Source organism: Varroa jacobsoni, unplaced genomic scaffold (assembly GCF_002532875.2).
Source record: "Varroa jacobsoni isolate VJ856 unplaced genomic scaffold, vjacob_1.0 contig00796, whole genome shotgun sequence".
NCBI lineage: Eukaryota > Metazoa > Arthropoda > Arachnida > Mesostigmata > Varroidae > Varroa > Varroa jacobsoni.
This window is the reverse complement of record NW_019214527.1, coordinates 104784-119749: the sequence shown is the minus strand read 5'-3', so window position 1 is coordinate 119749 and position 14966 is coordinate 104784. Positions and strand designations below refer to the sequence as shown.

Sequence of the window (14966 nt, the reverse complement as noted above, 5' to 3'; positions counted from 1 at the left end):
CACGTAACACTTAGCTGAGCTGAACTCTAAGGCGACATCATTTTTATAATTTTTTCCTATAATTTGAAATAGATAGCGTTTTATTTGATAGAAGTCTGAAATAATTTTGGCCCTTCCTTACCCTGGCCAATATAGCTGGTCATGTAACGTAATTTGATGAAGTTATTTTTATATAATAATCCTTACATTTAAATTCCTTATTTTAAGTGTTCGGTCAACAATGTCAATAAAAAGAGGTGCGCTGTCGAAGACCTTTTTTAACTTCCAGGGGATTCGAAGACAGCCTGCCAGGGTGGTGGGCAACGACACTATCGCAGTGTTATCTCCAGGGTTCTTCATATACCATTTTCAAGCTCTCAATTTACCGAGCATGCTGATTATTTCTGACATCTTGTGGATATAGCTGCGGCTAAGAAGGCGCGTAGTAAAGTCTGTCTGCCTAGTAGACGAAAGAACAATTTAGTAAGTCTACTTGGCTGCAACATGAAAAAGGTGTGTCTCTATAGATCTATAGATTAATACACGTAGATCACTTCCTATATGGAAATTTTTGTTAGACACCATGAAATAATTAAATAACAGTTACAAACATTTTCAGTTCGTTCGTAAACAGTACGCGTATATACAATGAGTTTCACTTATAGGCTCTGAAGTAAATGCACATCAGAATATCATTTCAGCTCGATGCAAGAAACCATCAAACGACATTGCATCTATTACCGCTATCCAATAAACGATCACTAAATTAAGAAAATAACGAGCTTAATATTGTCTCTATTTATGCTAGCAGGGCTTAGCATAACGGCAAAGCTAAATGTTTTAAGTTCTGTGTCTCGCATCGCCGTAAGGCTTTCCATCAAGCGGCTAAATGTTCTTCCGCCGCGAAATGAAGTGAGCTCGGACTTTAACGTATCACCAATAATAATGTGTAAGTTCATTACTCACTAAGTTATCACGGAACTGGCACATGTTTGTACAACCCGCTCTTCTGACTTCTGTGTCTTCAAGCCCGCCGAGCGTTTTTGTTTGTATATGTCGGCCACATGCTTGAGTTACTCAATGCGTTTATACGTTGTGTGGGTTCTAAGATCACTCTCATTCGTTCAGTTTGTGAATCGCCCGCGTATTTTTGTCGATTCTTCATCGCAGCTTGGTTTACGTCCACCACTGAAATAGTCTTGCCACTTTGGCTTTTTGATTTTATCGCTTTTAACCCATTTCTTTTTGACACACCATTCGCGGTCTTTTTTGATTGTTTATCAAATTGTTCTAGCGTTTGTCTCGCAGTTTCTAAATTCATCCAAATCAGACGATCTGGGTATCTTAGAAGCAGACCTCTTGCATTCTCGAATTGGTTGTCGAACGCTAATTTGGTTTTCGGCGTCATGGTATCGAGATTTGGTACCTACTCACATCATTCTAGCAACTGGCATGAGCACTGTAGACGTTCCTTTACCGTTTCCGTTTCACCTATTGTGCCTGCATAAATCCGCCATTTTCATTTAGCGCGCTTCTGGAGCCGCCGATAGGTTTCATCAGTGAATCAGTGTGCTGTTTGAGTAAAGCGCACGACTGGTTTCCCTACCGGCGAAGTTTATACGTCAGAACATCTTTTACGCGCGAATTTTTAAAAATCCACCGGTACTGTTTGCGTATTGTTGACTTAAACTTCGAGAGTTTTTTTCAGTGGCTTTTTTTTCGATAAATACCATTTTTAAATATTTAGCAATTTCAAGCCTCGTAGAGGATACTCCATACTTGAGCATCATTACTCTCTGCTTTACTGCCTGATGACACTGTTTGGTCTCCTCGGCGACGATTAGTGCCATGCTCTTCTCATGATTTGAGTCCTCCTCCGTTAATGATAATTTGCAGCTGACACCGTTGATATTAACAGTATTCGTTAAGATAACTGCGAAAGTTATGATTTCAAAACGATCCTTTTCATCACTTCTTTTATCTTGGACAGGAACAAGTTCTGCTTTCGCTGTGTTCAACTTGTTTTCGTGTTGTGCTGTTTTGTACCTGTACTAACAAATCGACGGACTCATGACAGCTGAAACTAGTCCTGCTCTCGTATTTAATCAATACGCATGCATTGATCGTTGACCCCATAGATTTTCTAATTCTGGTTGAACATCTCCAAATGAGCTACACTGGCGTTACGTTGTCGATCAATTGGTTCGAACATCTTGAGGGGGGCATAGTCGCTTATTTTTGTCGGTCATCCGTTGATGCCGTGGACCACGCTGACAAGGCTTTGGAGATATGCGATATCGGCTTTGTTTAAAAAACTATACATTATAATTAAATCCAACGATTTGAATTGTGTGCGTGGTATCATATTCAGAGAAAGCGAAGGCTGGCTATTGCCAGTGGATGTTCGTTGCGATGGTCTTGAATGAACAAGCTTTGGGCTAGACACATTCTGTCAACGGAAGTGTTACGGTATAAAAATATAGTAAACAAATTGATATTTAAGCCTTTGGTTAGTCTGATTTGTTGAGAGGGTTTTTTGAGCGGGACCATTCTTTACAAATACAATTTTTACGTGTGGTTTAGATCCGCCGGTGCGGCGTCTTTCCGATGTACTTATCTATAAACATGTTTACCACAAGTATTACTTTAATCAAATGTTATATTGCTGTGAAGCTGCCAAAATCCAAATTGTGTACAAATAACATTTTGTGTAAGTAACCGCCGATAGAAAGGTGCTAAACCATAGATATATACCAACGGCTCGGATAACGTAAAAAAGACTCGATTTGGTATTGGTCTTGCGAGGATGTCGGTTTTCATTGCCGGACATAAATTTTGTTATAATGTCATTGTCCAATATTACTACAACATAACGGGGGATCTTTAGTGTTGGTCGATATTTCAAGAGACTAATTACGGTAATAGCTAGCTCGTTAGATTTACCTAGTGTAGAAACGCGCCGTTTTATAATATTGCCCAGATAAACAGAATAATCTAAAGAGAACTAAAAATTCTCAAAACGAAACTCCAGAACATTCGTCCCAAAACGTTCCGATTTCAAAGAAAAAAATAAAAGAGAACTGTAACAGAACGGTAAACTAAGTGGGCAAAGATGATGAACCAACAGGACGAAAAAGGTTAATAGAGGTAACTTTCTCATAAAATCTCGACGATAATATTAGAGGCCCACAAAGCTACACGAACGTCAAAAGACCAGCGCCAGTTATTGGTGAATAGACAACTATTACTACACAGTCATGAAACCTAACCGTCAAAAAAGGCTAAAGATGGCCCACTAATCAATATGAAATAAAATCCTTGTATGGTGTGAATGTAATAATGTAAATCTCAGGACGAGGATAGTGTACTTCTACTAATACATGTTGTCGGCGATAACGTGTTTTTTTTTACTTACCGAATGACGCACAAATGGTCTCAGTTTGATTCTGGGCATAAAGAGGCACATTTTGATATTGAAATAAAAGTTTCGTGCAGTAGAAAAAGCGATGAATATATCTTTTTTCTGCTCGATCCTTCAAAATTGCTCGTGCGAGCCTTCAATGCAGACAAAAACCTAAAGCAATGCTAACACAGCTATACCGAAATGAGAAAGGTAGCTGAGAACTTGTCGATTCAGATATTCTGACAAAAAACCTATTTTTTGGCATTGGCGCTTTTAATAATGCTATGAAGCAGGAAGTTCAGTTGATACATTGAGCTCGATATACGAGTATTCCATGCTCAATATGGTACGGGACCAGAGAGAATGGAACAAGTAATACTCGAGTAATATTTAAGGAATACGTAAGGTTTACGTGGGTGAGGTAACACTTACGACGAACAGGACTCTCATACAACGCCATGAAAGACCAAACGAATACTACGGATTTCAAAGTCTGAAGCCAAAATATCCACCGAGGTACCCGTTTCACAGATTCGGGTACCGTACTACTAGGTTGTAATACAGAGTACAAGTTGTAGACATATCACACTACCGATTAGCATTCCCTGTTGATTTGGTTTCCGCTACTTCTGCATGGATTCGTTATAAAAAAAAACTAGAAGAGTAGCTAAAATAAATGTAAACAAATACTACTTTTTTACATTGTTATTGTGGAAGAATCAGTCATCAACGTATTGCAGATATTATTATTTTTAATTTTGATGCGAGTGAATTGATCACACAGGTTTCGTTAGTTCTACGAACTAAGTCTGATGATATGTTTATCTGTACCGAACGTACAGCCCGAAACATTCGTTTTTTTTTATAGTTTATAGTTTTTTACAATAAATACAATTTACAATATCTAGTGGTTGCGGCTTTGCTTTTAAAGCATTTAATATAAAATGACAATCACTAAACTCGTCTGTGTAAAAGATGGGAAGAGCGAAATCCAAAGAAGAACTTTCTCAAATGGCGAGCTTTATATAGCCTTCAGCTGTGTCCAAAAACTGCTGGTACTTAAGCTTATAATATTGTTGAATAGAAAAAGTAAAATAAAAAATTTAAAGGGACCTTTCTTACATCGAATGACGTTAATAAAGCAACTAATAAAAGTTACCGTCGTTTTACATTTGCGTGATGTTCTGCTTCGCATCTCTGATTTCTCGCTACCCACAGTAGAGTACGTATTATTAGTAATATTTATTTACTAATAATAATTAGTAATAAAATTTATTAGTAAAATAGAAATATATTGCTTACAAATATTTAGCTAAACATCAAGCAACCAACACTGACCTCACAAGGCCATGTGCTTCAATTGAATTCGTAATCTACAACAACTGTTGCTAGCACTCCTATTAGGAATAACAGCCACGATACATAATATCTAGCGGTGCAGATTAAGTCTGAATGTTCCAGTTTGTCAGCTCAGTTTAATCCAAATAGGTTCACACTTAACGAAGCGTACAATGACGCTGCAGCTCTTACTAAACTTATACGTAATGATCCAAGTTCGAAACTTGGCGTATGCACCGTTTGTGTTGTACTTGGACCAGTCTGAGGCAATTCTTAATGGCCGTACCGGACGTAAACACTTGACAGACCCATTAAGCTACACAGACGAAACTCTTCAACACCTAGCTACTTTAGGCGGGTCTAAATTAAGAAAATTTTGCTGATATAATTTTGATAATGGACTAGTTAAGGTGACTGTAGAGAGATATTGATGAATTTGTTGTTTGCTTCTATGAGACGACTGCATCGGCTTTCCGTTCACATAGATACTCATCTGCTATGTACGCTTCGGGCCAACTTCGAAATATCAATTGATAGATACGACAGTTATTTTCTACCTGGCCTGCTTGAGGAAAGGAGTCAAAACCCGAAAGCAGTTTATAAACGAAATTATATATACATATATATATATATATATCATATGTATAGCATATATATGCAGTTAAATCAGGAAGATTCCATTTGTTCGATAAATGAAGACGAATTAACAAATTCCTTGTTTTCTTGCCTTTATTGCTATTTATAGGTTTGTAAACGAAGGCTCTCTATTATCTATATAACTATTAGGGAAAGCACTTCTTTAAGTTCAAATACGATATAGACAGTTAGAAAAATTTTAAGTCTTCTTCTATTATGTTGCTTCAGGCCGGACGCGATAGTTGAGTTAGCCAGGCCACGAACGCATGGGGCAGTCGGGAACAAACGAGGTTCAGCACGAATTCCTGATGCCGCACAACGATCAGCTCTCCCTTAAAACGCCATGATTAAATTGTTCTCTCAGAATCTCTATTCTTCGTAATCTCCAGGTTTCGCTGCTATAATCCTTCTCCTGGGAACAGAGGACAAAAATGACGTTGGAGTCCTCCGTGGGAGGGAGTTCGTAGCGACCTTTCTGATTCGGATACTTTGGGCGGCTGAAGCTGACATCTCTTTTTTCTTGCCCCGCCTGTCTGTTAGTAGCAGGCATTCTCGATGCGTGAGTGGTTCTCTGGATCTGTAGGCAGATTTGGGACGAAGCAGAAACGACGGTGGCGACGGGCCGTTTTCTACCTGCCTTCTTTACAGACTAGGAAACCGTCGTCAGAGATAGAACTTCATTGAGATGCGTTTGTCGGCTGAGCGGTGGTCGGTAGAGCACTCGGACCGTAAGCAGGGCCATTATATGTTCTTTCCTCCATCCCTTATCGGAGAGGTTCTCCCGAGCTGCGAATATACCGAGGACTTGCGAAGAAACAGGAGCAAGCCCAGCTGATGTTCGGTCCATATGGGACTCATAGAGCAGAGAGCCACCTTGCAACGCAGTCTCCTATGCGTCCCGCTAGCACTTTGGACGAAGAAACTGCGTGCTGGGACAGAGTGGTGTCAGACCTTGAGATCCTTCACATAGCAAACGGAGCCCAGTGCGGTATCTTAGGGTTGACGGGGACTAGAGGGCAAATTTAGGGAGCTCTGGGATAACTCGGCATGAGCCATGAGTTTGTCTGGGAGAAGAATAGATATTGGCCTTATTGCCGGGAATCACATTCCAACTTTTGTCGGTCTTGCTGCGTTCGCTATTACGTCTAGCACTAGCTACGGGCTTCAGTGAAGCACTGGCGCAAGTCGGTTGCTTGGCAACGCCGGCCGGCTTGCAGATGGCTCGAAGACGACGCGTTATCTTCACATGCCGTTGCCACTCCCCCTGGGGACCGATTCTTTATTGACGCTGAGCTTGAAGGACAGCGCGCATGCGCGCTGAGATCGGACACCCAACCCTCGTGAAGCTTACAGTAAATGCATCTTTTCATTCGCGTACAGACTACGATGAACTGCTAACCACGACAGCACAGGTATCTCTCCTGGTGAAAACAAGGCCGAAGAAGGACGTATCCGTGTCGTCCACGATTTTGTAGGGATCATCCTGCTAGCGGTTCCTTCGTCATATTTTGTTTCTTTTTCATGCACCTTTTTCCCGTGTGCCGGGAACGTAACGAAACCCAGCACGTTTTCAAGATGTTGTCCTCGGGAAGTTCGAACGCGGCACTGCGACGCCGCTTCCAGTTTCAAAGAAGAAGGTGCTGTTCAACACCGGCAATGGCCTCGCTTTCTGACTTCCCGGACAGTTTTTTCGAGGAAATTAAGGTATAGCGAAGATCGCATCTCACACAACGAAATGTTATTAAACGTTTTTTAGGCTGTTCACTTTCCGCCCATACCAGTTAGGCGTTTATGGTTAATGATGAATAGCTAAAGTCTATTAACAAATTGTAATTTTCCTTATTACTTTGTCATCACATATAGCCTTGATTATATCAAGAATTATCTTTAAACACTGAAAAATACAATGGGCATAGATAGCCTCTAGTTTCTGCCTTTCAACATGTTAAATAAACGCTTTAAGCAGGTGTTTCACTCCTAAAAGCTCTCTCCCAGCAAGATAACTATGAGTCTCGGAGCTGGCAGGTCAGTGCCAACTGGATCATAATAAAGAGGTTCATTCTCTAAAACTAATCACATACATAGTAGCCAACTAAGACTGAGAATGTGCTATGGGTTTATCAGTCGCACGGATACGCGTGTGATGGCCTACGCTTCTAGAGGCATCTTGGGCTATCATATGGTAGGCGTCTGTTTATTTCACACGAGTAGAATTCTCCGAGTGATTTCAATGATTTCTCATAAATGTATCTCAAATTTGAGTCACAATATGTAGAAATATGCTTCAAGAAGCCTAAGTGAAGTACTAAATGATCTAAAAAGAAACTAGAGGTCGCCTCTTAAGTCATACAATTTCTACGAACGTCACTCACGCTAAAAAAAAAAATTATGTATCATAAAATTTTGTTTTTTTTGATGTCGAGCAACATATAAATACTGGGGTAAAAGAACAAACATAAAACGTAATGAACTCCGCGATTGGTTGATTGATGTGTCACCTCGTGTTATGGTGCAACGTGTCAATAAAGAGTAAGATCATCATTCACGACTCAGATAAGGAAGAAGCTGAAAGTTCTGAAGAAAGTAATTCACCCACCGCGGATGCATCTGTAACGAGACCGATCAGGACGTACGGCAAGTAGAAACAACGGATCTGTTTACGTGTATTAATGGACACCTAAAATGCCGACACAGAGCACAGAATTCTAAATATTCATGTCGAGCTCAAATCGAACTTAGACTAAAACAGCTTTGTTTTAACCTCAAGCTGCTAACGATCGAAAAATTGCATAAAGAAACCTTTGATTTCAGTTTCAATCAAAGCATGTTTGCTGATTGTGTGTACCTTCCTTTTTTGCTGCTAAAAATACACTTTTGGAGAGAGAGTCTTCCTAGATGTGTATGCAAGCGTTAGCTTATAACTATATATATTATATTATTAACCATTTATGAAGAAAAGTACATTTTTTTGGCTAAATTCGCAATTCCATTAATAGTTCTTCGATCATAAACCCTCACTGAAGCATATTGTCTCGTCTTTATTATGTTAAGAAATAAAACTGACACAACTGGTTCAATTGTGTGCTGCGTAGTCGATGTCCGTTCTAATGAGCTTGCTTTAATTTTTTTAATAATATCTCCGATTAGTCTCGATTATTTCGTCACTACATTGAATTGCGACATTTATTGGCCATGATCAGCTTTCGGGAAGGGGTCAGTTGGTTCTGAGAGTTCCTTCCTGCAAACAATCCTGTGGGGAAAGTTGCTGTCAAGAACACTATGGTGACGTTTTTTTAGATGATGCCGTGTTATGGCAAAGCACGAGTGGGTCAGCCGATGACGAAAGTACGGTCGGTGTTCCAGCTGGAAGGTGCGACTTCGCCAACTTTGTAGGGGATTCAGCTAGCAAGCCAAGTTCCAAGGCAGTTGTGTTTTCCTTGAGGAACCAGGTCGGGGGATTGGTTCGAGCGCTGCGTGTTTTCAAGGCACGTAACCTATAGAATCCTATCAGTTGAATCTTAGGATCAGTTCGAATCCTTTTCAAATCAGATACTCTCCTATACCAGACTTCTCCTATATCTTCTATTTTCGTCTGTTCTATGGTGAATATTCATTTTCGTCTCATGTCCAACGTCGCTGGAACGCTTTAGGAAAAAAACGTACATGTCCACCATATCGAATCACGGAAAAGCAAAAGAAACCCATCGCAATACGAGATCTTCGTATCGGTCGATTGCGATTCTGATACAATGAGCCAACTCGTGCACGGCCTTGAACACGAAGTCGACTGCGTGGACCTTAAACAGTTTCATGAAAACGACGCAATCTTCGATAATAACGACGCCACGAACAGCGTAAGTTCAAAATTGCTAGTGAAGACCTCGTGCAATGAATACGTACGCTTAGAAATAGGGAGCAAGTTGTATAAAAAATATTGAAAGAAAAATGTAATTAAAGATTTGTCAGCTTGTCTAGAAGCCTTTCCTCTGTAAAGAGTCAAAAAAAACAGTACAGTTTTGTGCAATTTTTGCGTATAATAAATACATTTTTAAAAGATAATAAAGAAGATATAGAGACTCGGCCTAGTGCTCAAGCTACGGTCAACTTTCATTAGAATATGCTTTCAATAAATCCAATATTAGTTGTAAAGTATAGTTAAAGAAAACAAATGTACTTTTTGTACTGTTCGTTATATACTACTAAGTAGGCAACTATTTTTTTGTACCAATTTGCCAAAAATTAGCCCATGTCACCTCCCTTGGATGAGGAAGACCTTTCAGCTGAGGCAAGCCATGAATTATTTGAGGGAATGCCTTGGTTTCCTCGTAAAATCTCCGATCTCGACAGAACCGCCAACCGAGTGCTTATGTACGGTCGTGAACTGGACGCCGATCACCCAGGATTTAAGGACCAGGTTTATCGCAAGCGCAGATTGTACTATTGTGACTTGGCGATGAGCTATCGTAGGTGAGACACGATCATTCAATCGCTCTAAATCAAACAGATCCGAAGTGATCATACATAAAACACAGAAAAATTATTAATTTTTCATTTTGTTTTAACATATCACGAGAAATGTTTTTTTTAAATGTAGATCTCTCGTTTTTATAATCTCATACTTATAATTTTGATGGAATCGAATCACCATTGAGCTGTTACTGCAGTAAGCTTATCTAGAATGCGTTACTAACAAAATGCCTTTCCTGTTGCACGTTTGTTATGACACTAAAAGATCTGGGGGACGATATATCCTAATGAAACCTTAATTTTGCTTTCCTTCAGTGGCCATCCGATTTCTCGCGTGGAGTACACCGATGAGGAAAAAAATACGTGGCGTTGTATCTTCAAAAAATTGAGCACCCTCTACCAGACTCATGCTTGTCGCGAGTTTCTTGACAATTTTAACCTACTCCGAAAATACAAATGGTATCGGGAAGACGATATTCCGCAACTTGAGGATGTTAGCAACTTTCTTAAAGGTACGCCTCTCGCAAATGGGGCTTCTGTGCTATCGACACCATATTGTTGGGTTGTACTCAAGTGCGGCCTGTTTTACTTGAGAGATTTAGGAAATAGATTAAGCGATTACATTTGACTAGCGTAAATGTTTTGGCTAGATAGGATTAGACACATATATAGAATAGATTATAGATAGTCACATATAAGATTAACTCGAACAATAAAAGAGGAAACGCATTTTATAGTGGTTCTTCTTCAATTTTTCTTCCGTCTTCCGTATTACTTGTAGTAAGCCTTCTACGCTGACAAGTCCCTGAAGCAGTTTCCTAATTCCTGTCTGAAAGGCAGCTGTGAAAAAAGCGTCAATATTGTTACTTTAATACTGTAATCGTAACGTATTCAAGGCCGTGTAATTTAAGGCCAAAGGCAATAAATCGTATATTTCTTCCAACCATTGCAAGATGAAAAATAGGTTGGTTTGTAGCACTAATTTGTTTTGTATAAATTAGTAAATGAATATTTATTTTAAGACTAAGGCAAATGGTGTCAGCCTATTTTAATAATCGTCAATCAAGTGGCGCCTCATTTTGAATGCTCTCGAAAAGCTTGAATGTACAAATGACAAAGAAAGGCACAATAACATTTCTTTACATTGCTATATTTCTCTAGCTTTATACATTTGCATTGCTGAAACACTACCTTATAGGATATAAAATAAGATCATTATATAACGCAATCTTTTATATTTTATGCCAGAACGTACGGGTTTTACCCTTCGTCCAGTCGCGGGTTACCTATCCGCACGAGATTTTCTATCCGGACTGGCATTTCGCGTGTTTCATTGTACACAATACATTAGACATAGCTCGGATCCATTTTACACACCAGAACCGTAAGTTTGACCTCTATTCAATTACATATTCGAAATCATAATGCTTTATTTAGCTACAAATTAAACATTTTTTCCACCTTATTGAAAGATAGGTTACAAGCCTATTTTCGGATTTGTCAAATAAAATTAGTTGGGTAATTGCTTAGCTATTCTTAAATTTTACGAAAGAGTACATCTGTTTTTTAATCTGGCGCAATATTAATGAAAATAATGTCAATTTTCAGTGACTGCTGTCATGAGCTATTAGGGCATTGTCCTATGCTTGCTGATGCTGCGTTCGCACAGTTTTCTCAAGAACTCGGACTCGCCTCCCTCGGAGCTTCCGATGCCGAGGTACAAATATGCACACGATTGGCCCATTAACGTCGACGAACACGGCGACAACTATATATATATATATATATATATATATATATATATATGAAATTGAATCGAGACGAAAATGTTCATTTTTCGTTGTTGCCTGTTGTTAACTGTTTTGGTGCTGAACAATTCGTAAACAAAAGCTTGAAGGGCTGCACACGTAAACGCAACTTAAATATGGGGCTTATTTTTATGCAGTGGCATCTATTTGGAATATGCTGACTCGCTCGATACCATTATACCGCAAAGAGGGTCATCGTTACTGTTACCCTGCAGCATATACTAACGACAAGTGTATGATAGAAGTAGATCGTATCCACTGTCATCGCATCCTGCCATCATATAGCTGGTAATACATTACTTGTACACTTGGTTGGATTTTGTCGTAGTAATTCGACTATATGCTTGTGTACCAGGTGGACAAACTGGCGACATGCTATTTTTTCACGGTTGAATTTGGCTTGTGTCAACAAAATGGCGAGATGAAGATTTATGGTGCTGGCCTTCTGTCGTCAGCGTCTGAATTGGAACACGTAAGTGGTATTGCAACGTATCGCTCTGTTTGGCATTATTTAACTTAATTACGTCGTTACACACAGGGTACTTGTCGAAATCGTTCGGTTAATAACAAGCTAATGCAATATACTCATCGAAAAACAAATAAATAACGAAGATATTCATTTGATTCGTTGCTACTCATCAAGAGGCGTGCAATTTTAACGTGAATTCCATAGAATTTGTCAATCTTTGTTGTAATGTTTTATTTCATACCTATTACTATAATGAAGTTCTTTTGCCGAATAGGCCTAGGCTCAAGAAACTTAACAACTCCTGTATTTCGGTTTTTAGGTCCTGACATCAAATGCAAATATCCTTCCATTTGACCCGAACGTCACTTGTGAGGCAGAGCCACAGATAACGACGTTTCAGAAAATGTATTTCTACACGGACAGTTTTAACGAGGCAAAACAGCAAATGCGGTAAGTAAAACTTTTTAATGCTTCACTTAAGACCTCTGTTAACTTATCTGTTAACTTAATTGTATCGATTGTTAGCCCTTTTCTAACACTGTATTTGCACTGTTTTTTTGAATGACAAAAGGCATAGTAGTAAGACTTCCTGATCTCAGCGGGTTGCTTACAGAAAAACATAGGAAAATAATATTTCGATTCCTTCGCTGTGCTCGAACAGTATGTCATATATCCTGTCACTGTAAAGCTGCACTGCAATGCTTGCCATTGTAGACTACATGGATGAAGACTCATTATGTTTGTTGGTATTATAGGGAATTTGCAAAAACAATTAAGCGGCCATTTGGCCTTCGTTACAACCCGTACACACAGAGTGTTGAGGTGCTTTCAAATACGCAAAGGATCGCTGGGCTCGTTTCGGAATTAAGGGGCGATCTCTGTATTGTCACTAATGCCCTTAGTCGTCTGCGTTCGGCTAAGAAACGTCAGAAGAATTCGGGCGGCAACAATAACAAATCGAAAAACGTCGTCAGAGGTAGAGCAGCCGAAAGCGAATCAGATGAAGCCGCTACAGAGCGTAACCACGTGGAAAATGCTAACCTCGGATAAAATAATCAAACTGCTGATGAAGGAAATGTGTGTCGAATCGAGATCGCTATCAAATCAAATTTTATTCGAAAAGCGCCTATTTTTTTTTTTTTTTTGTTATCAAATGTATTAAAATACTACTGACAATTTGTCTTTTGTTTCAATAGGATGGGATGCCCACAGGCCCATGCGCAAGCACAGCTTATCTAATCTTTTGTCGCGACTCCATCATTCTGCTCAGTATACATCCAATAAACGATTAAATCCTAACCTAACTTTTTCTAAGATATTAAAGCACTTAGCGTTTTGGGGTTCGCATGCCATTAGATAAAATGATAAGTACAAGTTGGTTCGTTCTGATAACAGACGTTTTAAAGCGTACTGTTGATTGTGGGCTGATGAAGCGATATCCGAAGCAAGAAACAGTCGGCATAGAGAAAATATGAAAAATAGGCCTTCATAATTGAAAATGAAAATCAGTTCATATACCATCTGTTTTGTGCCCCTGTCACCGAGCCGTGCTTTTATTCCACATAGCTAAATATAATACCAAAAGTAGTTTATCATAATGTTATGTTAGTTTCCCCTTGATCTTGTTAAATGAAATGATCTATCGGAAATATAATTTGAACATAGCTAATTAACACACCGAGCTATTTTAGAGTAGCGAGTACATAATGCCAGATTTTAGCAAAGTATACGATTGCATATTGGGTTGGAAGTCTTAATTGTATTTGAAGAAAGCACTCGTGCTATACAGAATTTAAAACAATATGGTTAAAGACTCGTAGCCCAGTTTAGCATAACGGCACGTTTTCAATGTCAAGGACTGACCGCAGTTTTTACACCATGGCAAACGACCTGGTCCCACACAGGGAAGACATTTGCTGATCTGAATTCAAGCGTCGTTGTACGGCAAGAAATCACCTGGCAACGTTTTAATAAGTGAACAGTGTAATAACTTGTTTCGTTGTAAATCGACAATTTATGTCTCTGTAAGTCACTTTTTTGGGGTCGAATCCAGAAGAGGTGCTTTTTAGCTTTACGTAGCGCAAGAGAAGCGTTTGCTACAGAAGAAGAGCGGACATCTTCGCGATTATGGCGCCTTGAATGCATCCTATCAGGTAGTAGCCCCTTGTTCATGCTTTGCTAAGTTGGCGATTGGTGGTTTTTGGATTAGTTTAACATTCATTTCTAGGTGCAGGTGATATGAAGTGAAAATAAACAAATGACAAGGAAGAACGATTTGAAATGTATTCATTAATTTTTTCCAATTTAGCCACTCAGTTAAGTAAATACAGGTCGTGAAAAATCGTCATATATATATGTACGTAAGGAGGTGGCCCGGTCGATTGGGTTTGATACACACGTATTGAACCTGGTTGTTAGACGACAGTTCTGTTTAGCTTCTCTTGATTTGAATGCTTCTTACTCCACAATGAAAGGTAAGAATCTTAATAAAATCCGCCTAACTGTATCTAGTTATTATAAGACTATGAAGACACCGCTACATATGAACGCGACAGCATTCTAGAAACGGTCTGTATACTGAGATCGTTATTATGTTTAATGATGCTCTGTTTATTAATGTACGTATATAATTTGCCACTGAGAAACTATTGCTTTGAATTGTTGTTAAAATTATTGTTGCTATTGTTAAAACTATTCACTAACGTGTCACCTATGTATTGATACACGCCGAAAATTAACAGCATCCATTTTATTTGACACTCCGTTGGCTTGTGTTTCTTGAATAAGGTTTTCGGATAGTGTATCTAGGCTCAGCGCGACCGCCTCGCATTTGAAAATGTGGCCTTGATTGCGATACTCCTTAAAT

At 39.1% G+C, this 14966-nt stretch overlaps 1 protein-coding gene and 1 long non-coding RNA gene across 2 annotated transcripts; one reads left to right on the top strand and one right to left on the bottom strand.

The window, feature by feature from the left end:
• Positions 1 to 40: 40 nt before the first annotated feature.
• On the bottom strand, positions 41 to 1655 carry LOC147751976 (uncharacterized). Its single transcript, XR_015315396.1, has 2 exons — positions 946 to 1655; positions 41 to 439 (listed from the first exon to the last, which is right to left on the bottom strand). It is a non-coding gene; the product is annotated as an uncharacterized LOC147751976 (long non-coding RNA).
• A 3791-nt stretch (positions 1656 to 5446) lies between these two features.
• LOC111271616 (tryptophan 5-hydroxylase 1) lies at positions 5447 to 14374 on the top strand. Its single transcript, XM_022852544.2, has 11 exons — positions 5447 to 7060; positions 7885 to 7990; positions 8528 to 8841; positions 9007 to 9210; positions 9600 to 9823; positions 10139 to 10335; positions 11072 to 11207; positions 11432 to 11540; positions 11987 to 12103; positions 12420 to 12550; positions 12856 to 14374. Exons 1-11 carry the CDS (start codon positions 6878 to 6880, stop codon positions 13148 to 13150), a joined length of 2016 nt encoding a protein of 671 aa, XP_022708279.2. The 5' UTR covers positions 5447 to 6877; the 3' UTR covers positions 13151 to 14374.
• The last annotated feature ends 592 nt before the right edge of the window (positions 14375 to 14966 follow it).